The sequence below is a fragment of the Pelodiscus sinensis genome, chromosome 1, assembly GCF_049634645.1.
Source record: "Pelodiscus sinensis isolate JC-2024 chromosome 1, ASM4963464v1, whole genome shotgun sequence".
Classification (NCBI taxonomy): domain Eukaryota; kingdom Metazoa; phylum Chordata; order Testudines; family Trionychidae; genus Pelodiscus; species Pelodiscus sinensis.
The window spans coordinates 305520392-305541478 of NC_134711.1; the positions used below are offsets into that span (position 1 = coordinate 305520392).

A 21087-nucleotide genomic window follows, 5' to 3' on the forward strand; every position below is an offset into this window, starting at 1 on the left:
AGCCTCTCCTCCCACCCCCCCAGAAAAAACTAGGGAGAACTTCTGAGCAACAGTATGGGAGAACCAGTGACACTGACCCAAATCAACCAAATGAATGTTTAGAAAAATAAATCTTACATTTCTTTCTGTTTTAGTAACCTTGGGTATGTCTACACTACCCCGCTAGTTCGAACTAGCGGGGTAATGTAGGCATACCGCAATTGCAAATGAAGCCCGGGATTTGAATTTCCCAGGCTTCATTTGCATAAGCAGGGCGCCGCCATTTTTAAATCCCCGCTCGTTTGAACCCCGTGCCGCGCGGCTACACGCGGCACGAAGTAGGTAGTTCGAACTAAGCTTCCTAGTTCGAACTACCGTTACTCCTCGTGGAATGAGGAGTAACGGTAGTTCGAACTAGGAAGCCTAGTTCGAACTACCTAGTTCGTGCCGCGTGTAGCTGCGCGGCACGGGGTTCGAACGAGCGGGGATTTAAAAATGGCGGCGCCCCGCTTATGCAAATGAAGCCCGGGAAATTCAAATCACGGGCTTCATTTGCAATTGCGGTATTCCTACATTACCCCGCTAGTTCGAACTAGCGGGGTAGTGTAGACATACCCCTTAGGAGTTACAGGTCTTGTAAAAATGGCAAGTCAGAAAAGTGATTATTAAGTAGATGACATCCTTTTATATCTATTTAGGGGACAGTTTCTGGGCTTCTGTCACAAATGCTAATTTTACAGGCAAGTGCTGCCTGGATGCTTGACTTTGAGGGTATGAATAAACAACTCGCTTACCTTGAGCCAGGAGAAATTTAAAGGTCTTACCCTGCAAACACTTATACATACCAGTAACTTTACTTACTATAAGCACTGCTTCTGAATAGAATGGGACTCAGATGAGTAAAGTTGCATGTCTTCAGTATGCGGCATCAGACACAACATTATGAATTACACACAATCAAGATGAATGCTTACCTATACAGGAAGTAATTTTACATTAGCACTAAATAGAAATCAGGTACAGTGCAAGTAAACCAACTTTTCAAAGCAAAGTATGTTATTTGCCTCCTTTTCTGTTCACAGTGTGTAGCCTGTGTTGGTCTCAGGATACAAGAGACACAGGTGGGTCAGGTAATATCTTTTACTGGCCCACCCATCTTGTCTCTTCTTTTCTTTTTATGCTTAGAAATAAGAAAAATATTTACCTTTTCTGTAAACCATTTTTTAAAAAGCTTTTAAAGCTGGTTTTGCCACACAAAGTACTTTGCTTTACCCAGTTCTTTATACTCTTGGACAGGTAAGTTAGTCTGGCACGGCACTAGAGCTACAAAGTATGAGAATTCAGGAAAATCTGCGTTATTGAAGGCCAGATTCTATTACTGTTATTGCAAATGGCTTTGGATCAGGCCCTTAGAGTTCTAGCCAGTAAGATCCTGAGCACTCTCAACTCCCAGTTAAATGAGAATTCCTCAGCCACTCCTAGGCTATGTCTACACTGCATCTCTCTTGCGCAAAAGCCTATGCAGATGAAGCACAGATTAGCATATTATCATGCTTAATTTGCATAACTAATTAGGAGCTGTTTTTGCACAAGAGGCTTTTGTGCAAAAAGGAGCTATGTGGATGGCTCCTTTTTGCACAAAAAAAACCCCTCTTGTGCAAGAGCTGTTCTTCCTCATTTTTTCAGGAAGAATGGCTCTTGCGCAAGAGGGGGGTTTTGCGCAAAAAGGAGCCGTTCACACAGCTCCTTTTTGCTCAAAAGCCTCTTGCGCAAAAAACTGCCCCTAATTATGCAAATGAAGTGCAGCAATATGCTAATCCACGCTTCATTTGCATAGGTTTTTGCGCAAGAGAGGTGCAGTGTAGACCTAGCCTAGAAAGAAGATCTTATTGAAGAGGAAGGCACTCAGGTCCTAGCTACTGCAAAATGAATTCCTACCTTGCAGCACAGTAGGTCCCCCATGGTTAAAATACTGTTTGGGCTTCCAGGATTGCCATAACCAAACCATATTTTAACTGCTCTCCTGAACTGTGCTTCGTAGGCAAACTTGGAATCTGGAAGGAATTGAAAATGTGTTCAGGAGTTGAAGGACAGGGTATGCATAGGGCCATATTGTGCCTTCTGGTACATCTATGTGCAATACTCATTTACATCTAAGTCACCAAAGAACGTAAAAGGGATTTTGAACTTGGCAACTTAACCACTTCAGAAATATGTGTCACTCTGGCGATATGTACCCAGTAAAAAAAAGGGAAGAGTACAAAAAAAGACCCAACAAAGAGAGCTTTCTTGAGAATCATTGGCAATATGTCATGTAATAGTGAAGAAGAATCCCAGAAAGAGTCAAGAACAAGGACCTTGATTACAAGCAACGTCAGATGAACGGCTGTTCTTGTACATTCATGCAAAGTATAAAACTATTTTATATACTATAAAAGTATATTTTTCTGCTTTCATTTTGAAAAAATATGCGATGAGCCAATCTAGAGATGCCTCTTAAATTGCAGCTTGCAGGTAGCTCTGCAATAAAAGGTCAATGCAGCAAATGAAGACAATCTCCTGTTTGTTTTTGAATGCCCCCTGCAGGCCAATCTACCCTTCCTCTTCCCCCTCGTATTTGGTCCAAGATGGTGGGTTTGTGACTGTGTCAGCCTGGAGTAGGAGGATTGAATAATTGGTATTTCCAAAAAGAGAACTTATGTGTACTGGCATTTTTGTCAGAAATTTGTAATATGTAACACTGGTGGCTAATGTGTATCACTGCCCTCTTCTGGCTGGTATCAGAATTGCTCTTTGTGCGAAACTTCGGTCATCTGAAGAAGTGGGATGTGCCCACAAAAGCTCATGATACTATCTACATGTTTTGTTGGTCTGTTTTGTTGTTTTTAAGTTTATCCTGTACAGACTAACTTGGCTACCCCCTGAAGGTTCCAATACTGGTTAGGTAAAGCTATTGCAGTAAAAGGCGGCTAAGTCCTAGATGGCCACATATCTGTCACCTGTCAGAAATAAAAGCCTTAACTTGAATGCTAAAGAGGTGTTCCCCAGCAAGTAATACATAAACCAAATCTTTCATTATCACTTTAGATCGTTCAGTCTTTTGCACTTTTAACTTTTGTCTGTTTAATTTCCAGTTATGGGGAAATTTTTGTAAGCTCAGGTGAAGATCGGATAGGATCAAAGTACGAGAAGGTGGTTTACAGAGAATACACAAGTGGAGAATTTACAGAGCACAAAGTGAGATCAGCACAGGAGGAACACTTGGCAATCTTAGGTGAGTATCTCTTAGCTCACAAAGGATGCCAAATATAAGAGAGCATCTCTTACCAAAACCAAACAGGCTGTGTCAATTGTATTGTAGAAGTATCTGTCCCAGATTTTTCAGTGATTTTGCACACAAAATCACTTCAGATTTTAATCAGTGATAGTAAAGATAATTTTCTAATTAGGCTAGTATAGGAAGAAGTTTATTTGGAAGCACATATAAGAGTGCCAGCTTTAAGATTTACCCATCCCTTTAAAGCAGGGGAGGGAAACCTATGGCTTCGGGGCTGGATCTAGCCCCTGACTTAATTTGATCCGGCCTGCAGCAAGTCCTTGCGCTGCAGGCCGAAAGCCCAAAGCCTCGGTGCAGACCTCCTCCCCGCAGGACTGGAGTACGGCATGTGCCAAGTTAAGTGAGAATGAGGTGTAGGTTTTGTGGTTTTTTGCCTCCCACATTGATGATCAAGTAAGTAGTGTAATGGATTTATTGGATTGTTTGTTTGTTTGTGGCCCCCGATCAATTTTTCTGTGGCAAAACTTATGTTGCTCAGGGGTGTGGTTTAATTATGTTAATGGGAGAGTTCTCTTCTGTTGGTATAGAGCAACTACACAAGAAATCTTACAGCTGCATGGCTACATCTGTACAACTGTGCTGCTGTAAGGTCTCTAGTATAGACACAGGTTATGTGACTATTCTCTTGTTTGGTAAGACTGTATGATTGTTCATCCTTACCTATCACTGAAGGGGCTGCTAGCACGCCTCTTTACAGCTCCTTTTGGCATGTGGATTTATACTGATCTCTCCTTCCTTTCATTATGAACAGCAGTGACATGCCACAAAATAAATTTCCAGGTTAAGCACTAGTCAATTCTACAACTTGTAAAAATAATATTAAATATCCATTTCTGACCTGACTTCTGGACAAAATCAAGAGCATCATTAATCACCATAGCTTGTTGATTTCAATCAGGGCCCTTAATCCATGCAGAAGTTGGTGACTCCATACTGGTTATATTTAAGAATAAAGGTATCAGGCCCTATTCAATAACTGCGCATGGCATAGAAGAAGTGGGCAGTGAAGAAAGACCTGGAACACTAATCACTATGCCAGGTGAGTATGACCATTTTTTCTTTAGCAACAGAAGAGCTCCTTCAATCTTATATGAAGTTCTTTTAAAAATCGTATATGACATTTCTATTTTCAAACTTACAGATAGTTACATGTCTTTTTTGGACACAGTAAATTATACATTTATCTATCTCTGTCTGTCTATCTAAGTTCTTCTTAGTAAGGCTCTAGAATGTGTAAGCTTATTTGGGTAGCGATATGTCTTCATTTGTTTCTGTGACATTTCTGGACACTCAGAAACAATAATTAACACTACTAATGGCTCAAACGTTAAAATTATGTGCCTAGATATACACTTAGCAACTTTGCTCTGGGCACGCAGAACTGCAAATTCTGCCCCATAAAAGCAATAGACATCAGGCTTGAGTAGAAGAGCTCTCTTGAACACAGGAATTGTTATACAACATATTTCTGTTTTCTTTTGATCCCATATTTAGGCAAACTCACTGAAATCAATAAGGGTGTGTCAAGGCTTTTTCCCCACTCTGGCATGATGAATGCAGAAGTGGGGGCCCGCAAAAGTACCCCAAAACCTTCTCTTCCTAGGCTTTGGTATAAAACTTCCCCCCAAAATCTTAAAAACCTAGATTTTGGGGATAAAAATCCACTGCCACCACCGAAGTAATGATAAGAAAGCCAGGGGAGAGATCATTTGGGAAATCTCAGCCCTACAGTAAAACCAGGACACAAAACCATTAACCAATATCAGGTTAATAAAAAAGAAAGAGAAAGAACTTTTATTATCACCACAATACTCCTGTTACAAGCATAATGACTAGAAGGAAAAGTCACCAATTAATATACTCATGGGGGGACCTCCCATGGGCCAAGAGCTTAGTTACAAAGGAGAGGAAAACACATTTTTAAAATGCACAGATGCCAGATTCCCATTCCCAAACCATAAAACAATAAAACCTAAGGGATTTACCAAAACTTTACCCCACTTACAGATAGTGAAGAGTCTAATAAAAGAAAGTTCTTCTTCACACAGCGCGTCGTCAACCTGTGGAACTCCTTGCCAAAGGAGGCTGTGAAGGCTAGGACTATAACAGAGTTTAAAGAGAAGCTAGATAATTTCATTGAGGTTAGATCCATAAAAGCCTATTAGCCAGGGGATAGAAATGGTGTCCCTGTCCTCCGTTTGTCAGAGGCTGGAGAGGGATGGCAGGAGACAAATTGCTTGATCATTGTCTTTGGTCCACTCTCTCTGGGGCACCTGGTGCTGGCCACTGTTGGCAGACAGGCTAATGGGCTAAACCCAGTACGGCCATTCTTATGTTCTTATTTCATGCTACATAATCATGATAAGAATATTCCGGTTTGTTTTTAACCTCTAATAAAAATTAGAATTCAGCATCATTATTAGAATTCATTTTCGCAGGCCTCATCCCATTATCACATAGTTTCTCCTCAATGCATATGATGCACATTTGACTCTACATTTCTGATTATGAGACCAATAGATCTGACTTATATTTTTAAAACTCATAACATCCAACTGTTGGTAAAACTGTTTCCTCTTTACTGTTTCAGGGGAAATAAATACATACAGATGGAATGTCCCAGAAAGGTCAGGTCCAGGCACCTCTGATCCAAACTGCATCAGTTGGGTTTATTATTCAACAGTGAATTTTGTCAAGGTAATTGGAAAATAGTACCTAAAGGTTATCTTATTTTAAGGATGACTTCCTAAACTGGGGCTGCAGCCTGCAAATCTTTACTCACTTCTTGAGTGAGGACAGCTGACTTAGAAGGGTTTAGAGGGCTTGATAATTAATGCGTTTGAAGATTACAGCTGATGATGCATGAGTAAGGCCAAATTCATTCCCTAGCCTGGCTCATTGAAATCAGGGAAGTTATGCTAGGGCTGAATTTGGTCCCTAGGAAAATTTCATGGCAGTTTGGTTGCAGATGGGACTTTGCTTTACTACATGAAAAGCTAAAAGGTAGAAAGTCATTGTTACCAAGTTAGATTTTTTAGTCAACTAAATGCAGGAACCGTCAGACTTAAATAGCATACAGAATAGATCTTGCTGAGACGAAGAAGGCGTTCTAGTTTACAGATTACTAATCAGGTGGTCATGTCTTTGGATTCCTAGTATAGACAATCCCTGTTCTACTTTCATCACCTAGACCAAAAGTCTCTAGTGTGGCAGGGGTCAGATTTTTGAAAGAGCTCATATTTCGTTTAGGCACCTTGATGAAGTGGCCGCATTTGATGAAGTCTCTTCAGACTCAGCATCTCCCAATGCTTTTGTGAAATCCTTTCTCTTAGGGTGTGTCTTCAGTCAGAAATGTGACTGCAACACATATAGACATCTCTAAGCTAACTGTAACTTGGGCTGCCTCAAATGCCAATAGCAGCAATGCCACAGCTGCGCAGCCGCTCGAGTACACACCCAGTGTCCTTGGTGGGTTCGTACAGCCAGTGGGCTGCCACAGTTTCACTGTAATTGTTATTTGAGCTAGCTTGCTCAGGTGTGTGTAGGTGTGCTGCAGTCATACCTCTAATTGCAGTGTAGATAAACCTTTAATCCATTTGAACTGAAGTGTGCTCCACATGCAGATACCTCCATCTTGCTTAGCTATCCCATTTGCACGCTGAATTGAAACAAAATTGGATAGTAAAAACTTGGTAGTAGAAAAATTTATCTTCCACTTTGTGTGGGAGGAACAGAAACTCTACAGTCAGGAAATTTTTCGTTTACTTTTTACAAGATGGTGGCAGCTAAACTCCTGTAGTTGAAATAACTAATTTTATACCTATTATTTAAAAGATTTTCTATAACCAACGTAAACTGGAAATATGAGTTTATAATAGAAAACTATGTTGCAGTCCTGACTATTTGTAAAATATAATTCTTGAACTTCTCCAGGAAGCATTTTCACTGTAAATCATTTCTTTATCCCATTAGAAAATATAAGTTTCAACTCTTAATGGTATATATTTTATCTGTATTTATTTCTTAGTTATATTATGTGGACCATCAATAATTATTAATTTAACTGTAGCTCAATGTCATGGTTAAAAGCAATGTTATGTAATGTGTATAATGTCTCTTTTTAATTTAATTGCAGGACACACACAGTGGTTTGATTGGGCCGCTGGTAGTTTGCAGAAAAGGAATACTAAATGAAAAAGGTTTAAGGAAAGATATTGATAGTGAATTTGCTCTTCTGTTCCTGGTCTTTGATGAAAACGAGTCCTGGTACTTGAATGAAAATATTGAAAAGTATCTTCATAAGTTTCCTAATTACTTTAATTACACCGCGGACTTTCTGGAGAGTAACATCATGCACGGTATGTAGGTGGTGGCAGCAGCAACAAGAGACTGATGATTCTTTTTTTTTTTTTTTTTTTTTAAATACAGTCCTTTCAAAAGACAGTCAGATTGGCTTGGAAATGTATAATCTGGCAGTACAGTCTTCACAAACATAGTAGGCTAGCTAATTAGTGAGCTGGATGGTTATTAGTGAACAAGGGTGAATTCTAGGCATCAACAACAAAACTGGAATCAGTCGGCAGACTTTGGGGAACCTTGAAACGCGTTTTCTTAAGAGTTAGTTTATATTTCGTTAATGTGCTGAATGGCTCAAGACCCTGACAGGTGGTGTTGGGTCACTCATTAACTTTGCTTTGTAGCTCTTATTTAAGGGCCAAATCCTCCTCCATCACTTTTGTGTGAGTGCAGAAGCTGGAAAAATCAGCCAAACTACCAGTGAATGTGAAGAGACCATTCTACAACCTCTTGTCACTACATGTGCTCCATGTTGGCACACTTTGCAACAGCATTGTCATGAAGTTTGGGATCTGGGAACCAAGTGTCAAGAACCCACTGACTAGACTGCTAGGTGAGGGAGAGAACAGACTGGATGCTGAAGTAGCAGCCATTGAAAAACCAAGTTTGTGTTTCTGCACATGTAGCTAGTTGGAGTGGGATTGCATCCATCCCCACTACTCGCATGTAGAGCCCCTGCATAAAGCCCATTCACTCAGCACTTTAAAACTGATGTATTGCAAGGAATATAAACTACTTATGGTGCTGTGTTGAAACTAAAATGCAAACTGCGTTGTCTCTTTGCCTGTAACCTTTGAGATGTGAACAACAACTTCAGGAATCCTTCACATTTAAAGATCTGAGTTTGATTCTCTTTCTTCTCATTTCTTGAGCAGCTATTGCACTATTTGTAAAGTGAGCCTGATTTACCACTTTGTTACTTGTTTTGTGCTGAATAACTCCCCTGGATTTTCGTGGACTTACATTGGTGTAAAACTGGAGTAATACAGTGGTGAATCAGGCCCAATTAGAGCATAGTGTGTATAAAACCCTACCAGTGACCTAAATGAAGATGAAACAAAATACAGGACTATGTAGCACTTTAAAGACTAACAAGATGGTTTATTAGGTGATCTTTAAAGTGCTACATAGTCCTGTATTTTATTTCAGACTAACACGGCTACATTTCTATCACTAAATGAAGATAGGAGTCTTATTTGGTAATATTTTACTTCCTTATTTAATTCACTTTGCACTGATGTAAATAATGAGACATGGCATTAGTTCTTGATCTCTGCAAAGAGAAAGCAAGAACAAGGTACTTGTGTTTCTCTTCAGCACCCTCAGCACTCTTGTTTCTTTGCTGGATGCATTTAGTTCACTAGTGTGAATCACTCTCACTTTGTAATTCTTTCAGCAATTAATGGGAAGGTCTATGACAATCTCCAGGGACTAACAATGAAAGAAGGTGCAAACACAAACTGGTACTTGATAGGAATGGGAAATGAAATTGACATCCACACAGTCCATTTTCATGGGGAGACATTCATCTTCAAGGTTGGTGAAAATGAAGTAAAATCTTTAAATCTTGTTGGGACATTTTTGCAAAAATGTCTAGCTTCTTGCCTGGTCCCACAGCCTTTTAACATCCACATATACTGTCATCAGTGGGAGTTGTGCATGTGTATGCTGCAAAATTAGTTAGAATTTGTAAAGCTCATGGTTCATCTGACTTGGTAGGGTAAAATATAAATGAATATCAGTAGGTAAGGTGTGTATGTAATACAGGACAATTAGAGAATGGTTTACACAAATTGAAGTCAGTGGAAATTTCACCAGCTTATTCTAGGGTTTAGTTAAGACCCATGTTCTGTATCTTTGCATTGAAAAAACTATTTAAAGACCTTGGTTTAAAACAAAGAACATTGTGTGGTGTTTTAGGGCATTATTAATATTGCTAATGTAGCACCCGAAATCGTTTGTATTAATTTGTGTTGCCCCAGGGGTTCATCCCCCACTGGACTAGGCATTGTACAAACATATAACAAGGAAGGGGGCCCTGCTCCAAAAAGTTTACAGTTTAGTAAGAACATGAATGAGTTGTTCTCAGGTAGGGTACGTCTAGACTACATGCCTCTGGTGACAGAGGCATGTAGATTAGGCTACCGGGCATAGTAAAATGAAGCGGCGATTTAAATAATCGCCGCTTCATTTAAATTTACATGGCTGCCGCGCTGAGCCGACAAACAGCTGATCAGCTGTTTGTCGGCTCAGCGCGATAGTCTGGACGCTCCCCTACCGACATCAAAGGTAATTTGTCGACCACCCAGGTAAACCTCATCCCAGGAGGCATACCTGGGCGGTTGACAAATACCTTTGATGTCGGCAGGGGAGCATCCAGACTATCGCGCTGAGCCGACAAACAGCTGATTAGCTGTTTGTCGGCTCAGCGCGGCAGCCATGTAAATTTAAATGAAGCGGCGATTATTTAAATCGCCGCTTCATTTTACTATGTCCGGTAGCCTAATCTACATGCCTCTGTCGCCGGAGGCATGTAGTCTAGACGTACCCATAGTAATGGAAATCTTCAGAATGCTGTTTTGTCTTGTCCCAGACAGATAAGGATCACAGAGCAGATGTGTATGACCTTTTCCCTGGGACATTTCAAACAATTGAACTCAGAGCAGATAACCCTGGAACCTGGCTTCTGCACTGTCATGTAGCTGACCACATTCATGGTGGCATGGAGACAACTTTTACCATCAGCAAATCAGGTATAGTATTTGAAAATGCCATTTTAGGACTGTGCACTTGTATTACAGTTGGGAATAAATGACAGATGGAAAGAAGCGTAAGGCTAAAGCCAGCATTACTGGTGTAGGGATATTTAAATTACAGAATACTTCTGTGCTTCACCAATTTCTGGTTCCTGGGAGTGGACCTACACCACAATGCAGAGAGTGTGGTCACTGCTGCTCTCTGCAAATTTTAAACCTCTTGGAGCGCCACAAGAATTGAAGTCACTTGGCGATGTGGGTGCTAAGGGGAGGTGCGGGAAATAGCAGACTGGCCCACTCCACTTCCCGTGGCTGCAAATGGCAAAACTGAGTCAATAGGAGCCACGAAGCTTCGTGGCCGCAGTGCCGGTAAGTAAACAACCTAGCATGGCCAATTAACAAGTTCTCAAAGTGGTTTTGTGGATCACTTTGAGAAACACTATTTTAGAGCTATATTCTCAGAGCAGAGATATATCTAGAAAATGTTTGCTTTCTGCCCTTTCCCTTTCTCGTACCCCCTCCTCAGTGGAAAGGTTCAATTTTGGGGCAAGTAATCTGATACTCATTTGTTTCTACACCAAAATATTTCAATTATAAAATGCCTCATCTTTTCATCCTCTGTATGCTGGACTCCTTGGTTAAACTATATATTCCATGAAGCACTTTGGTCTCCCTTTTAAGTAAGGGGAGGCAGTGTCTCATGGAAATCACATTGCCATGATACAGCATGGGAGATGAAGTCTGGCAGGGGAACCCACTCATAGAGAAGAGAAGCTTGAAGCACCTGGACAACAATTTTCATGAAACAACATAGCAGCATTTCAGAATAAAAAGATTTAGCTGAAAACGGTGTAGCAGACCAATAGGAGCTGCGAGGATCTGCTGCTGCAGTGCTGGTAAGTAAACAAACCGGCACAGCCAGTGAACAGGTTTCTCAAAGAGGTTTCATGACCACTTTGAGAAACACTGCTCTAAAGAAAAGCTGTCTGCTTTTTAAAGGCTTTAATACAATAAAAAATTAGAAAAAGTGAAGTAAAAAACGATACTATTTGAGTTGGAATGGCTTCTGTGGAGGGTGATGAAAAAAATTATACACAGATATCGACCCAGTCCTATCAGTCAACAGTGATCATTGGTTTTAGTGGAAATTGTGAGCAAGTCCATTTAATACAATGCAAAAGCAAGTCCATTTAATTTATGTTATGCTTGAGAACTTTTCACATCAAGTCATTTGGAAATCTAACATGCAGAGAATATTTTCATTTCATTGCTGGTAAAAACTTTATAAACTCTTCTCAGGAGACACATTCTTGCATGGAAATACGTTTATTGGGCACACCCTGTCCACAAGTAAGGTAATAAATACAGATGCTCCACAGCTGCTACAGCACATTCAGTGGCTGCTGCACCCCTCCTCTGTAGAAGGAGGAGGAATACAATGGATTTCGACCATAGCAATTGTAAGGTTAAACTGAAATTATCCTTCATGGTTCACTGTGAATCTGTTCTGTAATTTGCACTTATTCTGGGTTTGAAACTTCTATTGATATGAGTGAAAGCATGCAGAACTAATGCGACAGAGATCTCTGTTGTTTATAAGAAAGGGAAATTTTGCCCTTAATCTACTGGCAATCTCTGCACATTACCCAGGTAGAATAATTGATGTATTCACTGTTTTCTCAGATTATGAAATCTGCTTCTTTGTACAGTTTTCAGCCTAAGTAAGCTTTAATTGTTTTACACAGACAACACAGTTCCTTTAAAAGGAGGAGTAACCGCTACAGCATATGACACAATTACTGTAAAACACAAGGCTCCTGTAAAGGGTATGGATCTCTTTTATTTAAATAATATAAACTTCAGCAGGTGGATGTATGGATTACTTACATGGTACTTTTTCTTTTGGCAGATGGTGATCAAAAAGGAATCAACTTCTTAGGCAAAACTCTGGGTGCAAGAGAAGCAAACTCAGTGCTCATAGCACTTTTTTCCATTGGCCTTGTCCTTCTGATCGCAATATTAATCTTCATCATCCTCATCACTTTCCAGAGAAAAAGGGTATATTACAGGACTGTGCAACCTAAGTGTGCACTCCCAACCGATTCCCTATAAATCTGTATTTTGAGGACCATTTATAGAGCTGTGTTGGATTTCATTGTATATTGTTGGTATAAATAAGGCAAGATACATGTTTGTGAGAGCCCAATCCTGCAGCCATGAAGCCACGTATGACATGGGCTGCATGTTTAAGCCCTGGTGACCATATCCTGCTTGTCTGTGCAGGCTGATTCTACTCTATGGAAGTCAGTGTGAGTTGAATTCAATGGGAGCCATCTCAGACGTCTATTCAAATGGTCCCACTGATGCCAATGTGACTGCTCACTTGAGTTAGGCAAGCAAGATTTGACTCTGACATATGAAAAAATGTATTAGGCTTCTGATTCTTTTGATGCTGTAAAATATAGTCAATCAATATTATTTTGAATTTGACTTGGATTGTGACTGGAGCCATGTGAAACTTAGCAGGGGATTGTGCAAGCCTGTTCTCCTGTTTCAGTTCATGTTTAATTATGATGGTGATTCTTGTTCAAATAAACAGTAAAACATATTGAGAAACCTGATCAAACTTACAACAAAGCCCAGGCTTTTCTTTTTATGCAAACTCGTATTGGCCGTAGATTCCCTCAAAAGATTGACAAGCCTCAGTGAACATGTTGACCCAGATGGATTAACTTTCTAGGGCTCACAAGGCTTCCCCTGGAGTTAATATGAACAGGAAGTGGGACCTGATCGTTGAAGGCAATGTAAAAACTCTTATTGGCTTCAGTGACTTTGGATCAGGTCATGACCCTGATTCTTAATGAACCCAAAACAAGTAACAAGAGTTTTGTGTGGTTTCTGTTTCACACAGCTCTAATGGTGAATCACTTTCAAATAAGTATACAAACATATTGGCTTTAAAGAGATTTTAACAGAATCTTGTGCTTAAAAAGTAATACACAGGACCAAATTATGCCCTCGAGTTCAGTACATCATCTTAGTGTTTCCAGTGAGTGCAATGTTTGCATGGGTGTTTATGAAGGCAAAATTTGGCCCATAATCCCTGTGATACAATAGTTATGTAATGGGATCTCCATTGGGTAATGCTATATTAAGCTATTTTCAGTGTGCCAGATTTTGAAAGTGCTTGTTCAAATCTAGAACATTTGAGTCATTGCAGCTACCCCCTAATGACAAAAACAGAATCTGGCCCACTGAACCTATCAAAGGTTAAGAGGGCTTTTTCTTTTCCCATTAAGTAAGATTGCTGTGTTTTGGGGTTGGTGGCCTTGGGTTACTAAAAAGAAAGTAGTCTGGTTTTGTAACTATTGCTTATTGTGGGCTTGATTCTGTGATGCTTACTTACACTTGTAGTAGCTTAATCCCTGATTTTTCAATGAGACTATTCAGGAAGTCAAGTACTTAATGTAAGAGTGATAGAATAAGGCAGGTCTAATATATAATGATACCCATGGGTGACTGGTGAGGGAGGACCTGGAGAGCCACCATCCACATGACCGGCCCCTCAGACCATGTGACAACCTGGGACAACCTCACTTCCATCCCAAGCCCCACCTTTCCCTGCGCCTGCTCTGCCTGCTTCTCATACCTGCCCTGCCTCTATGCAGCCTGAGATACTATGGGGGGGTCCCCCCTCACTCACTGGCAGAGGCTGGGGAAGTGGACTAATGTGGCCCCAGCTCGTTGTGCTCCCCAGGCCGCATCACTCCATTTCCTGCCAGCGAGTGCAGAGACAGTCCCACCTCTCCCCCAAGAAACACAGCCAGCGGAGCAGTGAAAGCTGCGGCTGCATTTTTCCACTTTCATCGCCACTGCTGGTGGTGAGTGTGGGGGGGGAGGGGAAGACCCCTGCTACTGATGTGAGCCTCCCCCCCCTTCTCATATTCTTGGACACCCAAGGAATCTGTCCCCGGTGGCTGCTTGCTGACCCCTTGCAACTCCTGCCCATGGCTTTAGGAATGCGCATGCCCCTTTGTGCTCTCTGTGCAATGCCCTGGTGATACTTGAATGTTTACAGCTCATTTCTGAATGAGCTATTGTTTATTCCTGCCACACAGATGTTCATGTCACCTACAACATTGGTGGATGAACTACAGAACTAAAGCAACCTTTCAGTTATGAATAGTTTATCTGAGTTTTTTTTACAATGTAAATTCAAGTTGGTGCACAATGTCATTTTTTTTCTCTTCTGTATTTAAAAATATGCTGCATCCTTGTAGGGAACTTTACTGACAATCACTTTGAATGTAGGTTAGTGGTGTTCTGGATTAATGCCCAAATCACCAAGGCTACGTCTACACTGGCCCCTCTTCCGGAAGGGGCATGTAAATTTCACGAGTCGTCGTAGGGAAATCCGCGGGGGATTTAAATATCCCCCGCGGCATTTAAATAAAAATGTCCGCCGCTTTTTTCCGGCTTTTAAAAAAGCCGGAAAAGAGCGTCTAGACTGGCCCCGATCCTCCGGAAAAAGTGCCCTTTTCCGGAGGCTCTTATTCCTACTTCAAAGTACTTTGAAGTAGGAATAAGAGCCTCCGGAAAAGGGCACTTTTTCCGGAGGATCGGGGCCAGTCTAGACGCTCTTTTCCGGCTTTTTTAAAAGCCGGAAAAAAGCGGCGGACATTTTTATTTAAATGCCGCGGGGGATATTTAAATCCCCCGCGGATTTCCCTACGACGACTCGTGAAATTTACATGCCCCTTCCGGAAGAGGGGCCAGTGTAGACGTAGCCCAACAGATAAAAGGTGTTAAAACAAAATCCTTGAGGTGCAGCTGTTTCTTGTTGTTTCTTTGGTCCTTTTGTTTCCTTCCAGTTTTTAAAAAAGCAAACAAAAATTCTAGATAAAAGGCCTGATCTTGCAACCTTTACTCATTTAAAATATTCTTTGAGAACATCAACTTGTGTGAGCTAGAGTGACAGGACTGGGCTCAAAATTAGGGTAGCAATTACATTGTACCACAAGCACTCCTTCAATCATTACTTTTAAAGCTTCCTTTATACTGGCTAAGCGTAATACCATTCGGGGGAACCACAGACATTCTAAAGACTAGTTTCTTTCCAACATGTAACCCACTAGCATTGAGGTCTGCTGTTCTTTGTTAAATACTGTCCAGAATGCTTGCATACCATATACAAAGAGAGTTACAGCTTTCACCCATGATGCAACATAAATAAAGCAATATTGTTTAAGTATTTCCATATGTGTTTGATGTTTATAACTGAATCATAAAACATTTAAATAAGATTTAATGCAGTGATTCTCAAAGAGTTACATGTTTATTATTACATGTGGATTGTGAATACATGCTCAAAAAAGAGAGCAGTTGCTATAGAATATATAACTTAAATCTACTGTTTTAGAAAGTTACACTACCTTTCCTCGGCAATGTAGTGTATTTACTTTAAAAAGTACTGTAAATGTATAATGCAGCAATCATTCCTAAATAAAATATATTGTTGTATTATCACTACTTTAAGGAGATGGGACTTTTAGGATTGTAGTATTGTGCTTGCAGGTTTGTAGTCTTGAGACTAAACAGGTGGAACTGAGACAACATTAGAGGGCTTGATTGTTCAGCAGCTGAAGAGCGAATTAAACCACAGACCAATCAGAACACTGAGATCAGCAAAAAGAAAGTAATTTATAATTCACTGCTGTGAAAAGTGATATTGACAAAATTATTTCATACCACTCCCATATTAAGCAGTAATTATTTATAAAATAAACTTTCTGCTTATAAGAACAATCTGCTATATATTTGAAAGAGTTTGACCACCAAATTTGGTATACAGATTCCTCTTACTAGAACATAAAGCAAGGTGGGGGTTTGGTTGTGCCAAGAAAATGGGATGTGCCTGGAATGGGATTGCTTCTCAGAAAACCATACAAAAAAAGTCACCAGGCAGGTTAAAGGGGCTGGCTTCGGGAGCCCCCTTCCACTCCTTATCTGGGACTGCTCCAGCTCCAATCCTCCCACTTCTGAAGTGCCCTTTAGGGAGAGTGGGGGGAGACATTGTTACTTTGTACTTCCCAACCTTCCTCTCTGTTTAGTTGTTTTATCTTACCAGATGCTCAGAGTATAAACTTTTTGTAGCAGAATCTGTATTTTATTACATGTGTACTGCATCTAACAATATGGGACTGACTGCTCCCATTTTCTAGAGGAGCTTTGTGAAATAGGATAATATTCTTACTTCAGGTGCAAATCCCAAATAAGCTTTCCAGGACAGCATATTTCCATTTTAGTCTGAACATCAGGAAAATGTCTATGCTAAGGTCTTGACAGACTGTAGACTAATCTTGCTAGAAAGAAGCCCTTCTGATCAAATCATGTACAGTTGAACTGGAGAATATTTACAAACAAAAGCAGGGGCACTGAGGCAGACATCATCCATGCCTTCTACTAGATGCTAAAATCCAACAGACAAAAAAGGTAGGTTAACTGTCTTGTTAGAATCATATATGGAATTTCAGCTGAAGTGAATGAGGATTCTGCATGACAGAGCATTTGAAATACTCATCATTTTCATCATTAATTTAATCATGAAAGTAGGTTACCCCTTTAAAAATCAATGAACCAGTAACACATCAATCTGGTTCCACTGGTTCTGGGCTTTCTGGTGGTGGAGAAAGCCGCAGTTTATCCCATAAACAGAAGGGAATGGAGGTCACTAGACTCAATCCAAAACAAAAATTCCCACAGAAAGTGAACCTTTCAGAGACCAGATGGTTTAGACAGAGATTTTCTTGTCTCTCCCTGTAGAAATAAGCCATTAGCATTCAATCAGACAGTTGCCATTGCACACACTTTCTATATGGAGTATTACAGGCTGCAGAGCAGCCAGCTAGCCATAATAATACATGTTGCAACTTGTAAGAAGCACTGGGAGTAAACCAGGGCTTAATTTGTAATGAAAGAGGTGCTGGGGCTCAAGCAATGTTTACATTTATAACTGACGCAGCAAGCCCAGAGGTACAAGGGCTATGAACTGCCAAGCCTAAAGGTGCTAGGGCACAGCCTTGGCAAAAAGTAAGTACTGGAATAATCTCTGATGTAACTCCAGTGCTTTGGCTTAAATTCAGTGGGGGCTGCCACAATTTATATGCAAAGGATTAACCTGCCCACAGACTTCTAATCTCCCCGCGAGAGCTTTGGCTTGTTTCTCTGCTCGCCCTGCGGCAAGCCAGGCGTAACGCCGCTGAAATCAGGCGCGACGCTGGTTTAAAACCATCGCGGCTGGAGGCCCAGGCTCTTTGGCCGCTGGTACCGTTCCTTTCTGCATGCACAACTGTTCTCCAGTGGATGTGCCACGCAGAGACCCTGCTCCCCCAAACCACAACGCGGCAGCTCCACAAGGTAGCTCGGGAGGAGAAATGGGACCGGGGGCACCTCATCTCACCCCAGTTCTTGCCTGAGGGAGGGCCCGCGGGGCTGTGGTGAGACATGGATCGGACACTCCCGCGTGGGCCCAATCCTGCCAGCCCCTCCCCATGCTCTGCGGGCACAACCAGGCGCTCTGACCGCACGCCCGGGCAGAGCGAGGGCAGCAGCCCGCCCGTTGCCGCGCGCATGCTCACTACAGCCCGAGTAGCGAACGCCGCGAGGCCGTTGCTGGCCCGAGGCCCCGGGGCGGGAGGAGGCGCCTGGGCGAGGTGAGGGCGACGCGAGCCGGACAAAGGGCGGGAGGCGCGAGCAGGAAGCGAAAGGGAAGGAGGCCGGCGCGCCTAGGCCCGGCCGCGGGGTGCTGAGGGCGCCCCCGGCCCGCCATGGCCATCGCCCACATCGCCACCGAGTACGTCTTCTCCGACTTCCTGCTGAAGGAGCCCGCCGAGCCCAAGTACAAGGGGCTGCGGCTGGAGCTGGCGCTGGACAAGCTGGTCACCTGCGCGGCCGTGGGGCTGCCGCTGCTGCTCATCTCGCTGGCCTTCGCGCAGGAGATCTCCACAGGTACCCGCCCCGCCCCGCCTCGCCTGCGGGCTCCAGCCGGGCTCGGCCCCTGCCCCTGGGGGCGCTCTGACAGCTCTCGGTGTCTGGTCCTAGCGCGCCGGGGTGCAGCCCCGAGCCTCGCCCTGCTCCCTGCCTGCCGCAGGTCGGGCTGCATCGGCGCGCAGGGGAGCGTCACACGGGTCAGCAGAGAATCTGACCTGGCCCCGGGCCGGACAAGAGTGGGGCTAGGAGCCGCGAGTGGGCTTTAGGAAATGATGCTGTGCAGCCAGTTGGCTTTCCTGCCCCGCTGGCGATGCGGAACCAGTCACCGTTCAGAACCGGGTTGAATTCATACACATTGCATCACATTGACTTGAATTTTAACATGCAGGCGAGCAGAGAGATGGTTCGAGTAAACGTGCTGCATCCAATTAAAATATCCTCCCTAAGGGAAGAAGAGGAAGAGAAAACTAGATAGCACATCTATGTAGAGACCGGAGCAGATTCTGTATTACAGATTGCAGGCTAAATGGGACAGAGCTGTCAGACTGATCAGGGCGCATGGGAGAGGAATGTATCTGAATAATTAAAATTATAGTTCTGCTTTGCTGTGAATAGAGTGGCTGGTTACAGATGAACTGCGCTTAGGGCTTAAGAAAAGCTGATAGAAATGTCTTTTTTTTTTTAAGGAACTGAGTCTTCTTTTGTGTGTGACTTATCAGCCTTCGCATTGTGTCTTTACAATATTCAGTGTTCCACTTCCAGACCAGTGGTTCCCAAACTTTTCGGCATTATGCCCCCTTTTTGATTTTTGAGAAACCCTCGCGCCCTCCCCCCCTCCAAAAAAATAACATCAAAATTTGGAGTGGGATTGACGAGGGTGTGTGAGACTAGGTCACCTGGCGCTACCCCTGGAATTTCTTCATGCCCCCCAGTTTGGGAACCTATGTCCTAGACTGATACATTTTTGCTCTAAAAAAATGACAAAATCATTGTGGTAGATAATCAGGTCCCAGTATGGTCAGAAGAGGTACAGTGTTGCAATTCTGGGATAAATATATAGGGGGTATCTCAATTAGAAGCAGAGAGATTATTATACAGGTTGGACCTCTCTAGTCTGGCACCCTTGGGACCTGACCGTCCCGAATGAGGGAATTTGCCAGAGCAGGGAAGGTTTCCTCTTATCAGCCCCTCAGCCCACTAACCCTCCCTGCTGTCCCAGCCATTGTCCCTGCTGAGTTGCAGTGACCCAGCTCTCTTGCCAAGCTCCATTACCAGAACTGCTGCAGCCCTGGACATTAGGGCAGGCCCTAGCCACTGGAGCAGTCCTCAACTTTGGCTACTGGGGTGATTTCACTGCCAGGATGGTCAGGTCCCAGCCCTGCTGCTGCAAGCCACTCCCATCCCTGGTCTCCCAGCCTAACAGGGCTCCCAGCTGCCGGCCTTCCTGCCACAGGAATCCCAGCCGGGAATTTCCTGGTCCCAGTTTTTGGAGGTCCAACCTGTACCTCTCTGTTTGGCACTGGTACTAGCACTGCTGGAATACAATACTCAGGTCAGCTGTCCACACTTCAGGAAGGTTATTGATAAACTGGAGAGTGATCAGAGAAGATCCACACAAAATTTTAAATAATTAGGAAACATATCTTATAATGATAGACTTAAAAAGCTCAATCTAGTTGCTGGCCTTCCAATCTATGAATCAGGTACATGCAATATGTTACAAAATTCTCATTGAATTCTGTTGGAATTTCATGCATTTAATGACACGTAAAGATGGCCCATAATTTATACACTGGCAGAGGCTTATAAAACAAAGCTTTATTACACAGCTAAAAAAGAGTGATTATATAATATTTGTATTTATCTCAGATACTTGGATATGTGTCCGTATTGGAGACAGTAGGTGACAATCTAGATAAGTTGCTATCTGCTCTTTCACTTTCAACTTCATTTAACCACTAATATCTCATTGTGGTCACACTTGAAAAAATAATGTAAATTTGATTTACAGCTTTATTAATGCTTTCAGTTGGATTTCAGTAAACTGTCATGGGTATTTTCTTGACCTTCATTACTGTGGTATCTATGGGTCTCGCTATCATTAAATTTTTCTTCAAGGGATCATTCATGTCAATTCCAATCAGATGTGTGCTTGCCCACATGCACAGTAAGGATGTAAGTGACTAGTAGCAACTATCAGAGACAGTGGAAGGGGAAGGGAGCAGGAGCCAGTGTTGAGGAGAGCCGGCTCCCCCAGCACTGTCTCTCCAGTGGGCAGCGGAGGTAGAGGCACAGTGGGAAACAGCACAAGCGGGGAATGAAGCAGTCTCCACTTGCGCCTCTTCTGCTGCAATTCTGCTTTTGAAATGTACAAGAATTCCACTGGGGCTCTTGTACATTTCGAAAGTTTAGGCATGGCAGGGAGTACCTGGTTAGTCCCCTGTTGGCTCCGCACTCCCTGTGGGGCTTCCACTTTTGAACTGTAGCAAGGCGCCCTTATAAACTAATCGAATAGTCAATGGGATTTCCATTGACTATTGTGACGACGCGTTGGGGTACCCCCGACTTCTGCACCCCCGTAATGGCACGAACGGACTCCACCAGCCAGTAGAATAGAGGGAGTTTATTGCTTCTCCAGGATACAGCACAGATGTAATTTGGTTACAGGGC

The 21087-nt window shown here is 42.6% G+C and overlaps 2 protein-coding genes across 6 annotated transcripts in view; both read left to right on the plus strand.

The window, feature by feature from the left end:
- The window catches only part of HEPHL1 (hephaestin like 1), a 59335-nt gene extending 46114 nt beyond the window's left edge, over nt 1-13221 (plus strand). For 2 of the 4 annotated variants that reach the window (XM_075919361.1, XM_075919360.1), the window contains exons 13-20: nt 3114-3253; nt 4215-4355; nt 5907-6013; nt 7452-7674; nt 9069-9208; nt 10266-10425; nt 12174-12254; nt 12338-13221. In XM_075919361.1, coding sequence (XP_075775476.1) covers nt 3114-3253; nt 4215-4355; nt 5907-6013; nt 7452-7674; nt 9069-9208; nt 10266-10425; nt 12174-12254; nt 12338-12540 — 1195 coding nt within the window. In that variant the 3' untranslated portion in view covers nt 12541-13221. Of the gene's footprint in view, nt 1-3113; nt 3254-4214; nt 4356-5906; nt 6014-7451; nt 7675-9068; nt 9209-10265; nt 10426-12173; nt 12255-12337 lie in introns of those variants that run through there. The other 2 variants (XM_075919362.1, XR_012900753.1) reach the window with 2 other exon arrangements.
- A 4491-nt stretch (nt 13222-17712) lies between these two features.
- PANX1 (pannexin 1) overlaps nt 17713-21087 on the plus strand; it is a 38158-nt gene continuing 34783 nt past the window's right edge. The window contains exon 1 of one of the 2 annotated variants that reach the window (XM_006134415.4): nt 17713-17844. In XM_006134415.4, the coding sequence (XP_006134477.3) occupies nt 17769-17844 (76 nt within the window). In that variant the 5' untranslated portion in view covers nt 17713-17768. Of the gene's footprint in view, nt 17845-17880; nt 18436-21087 lie in introns of those variants that run through there. The other variant, XM_075919363.1, reaches the window with a different exon arrangement.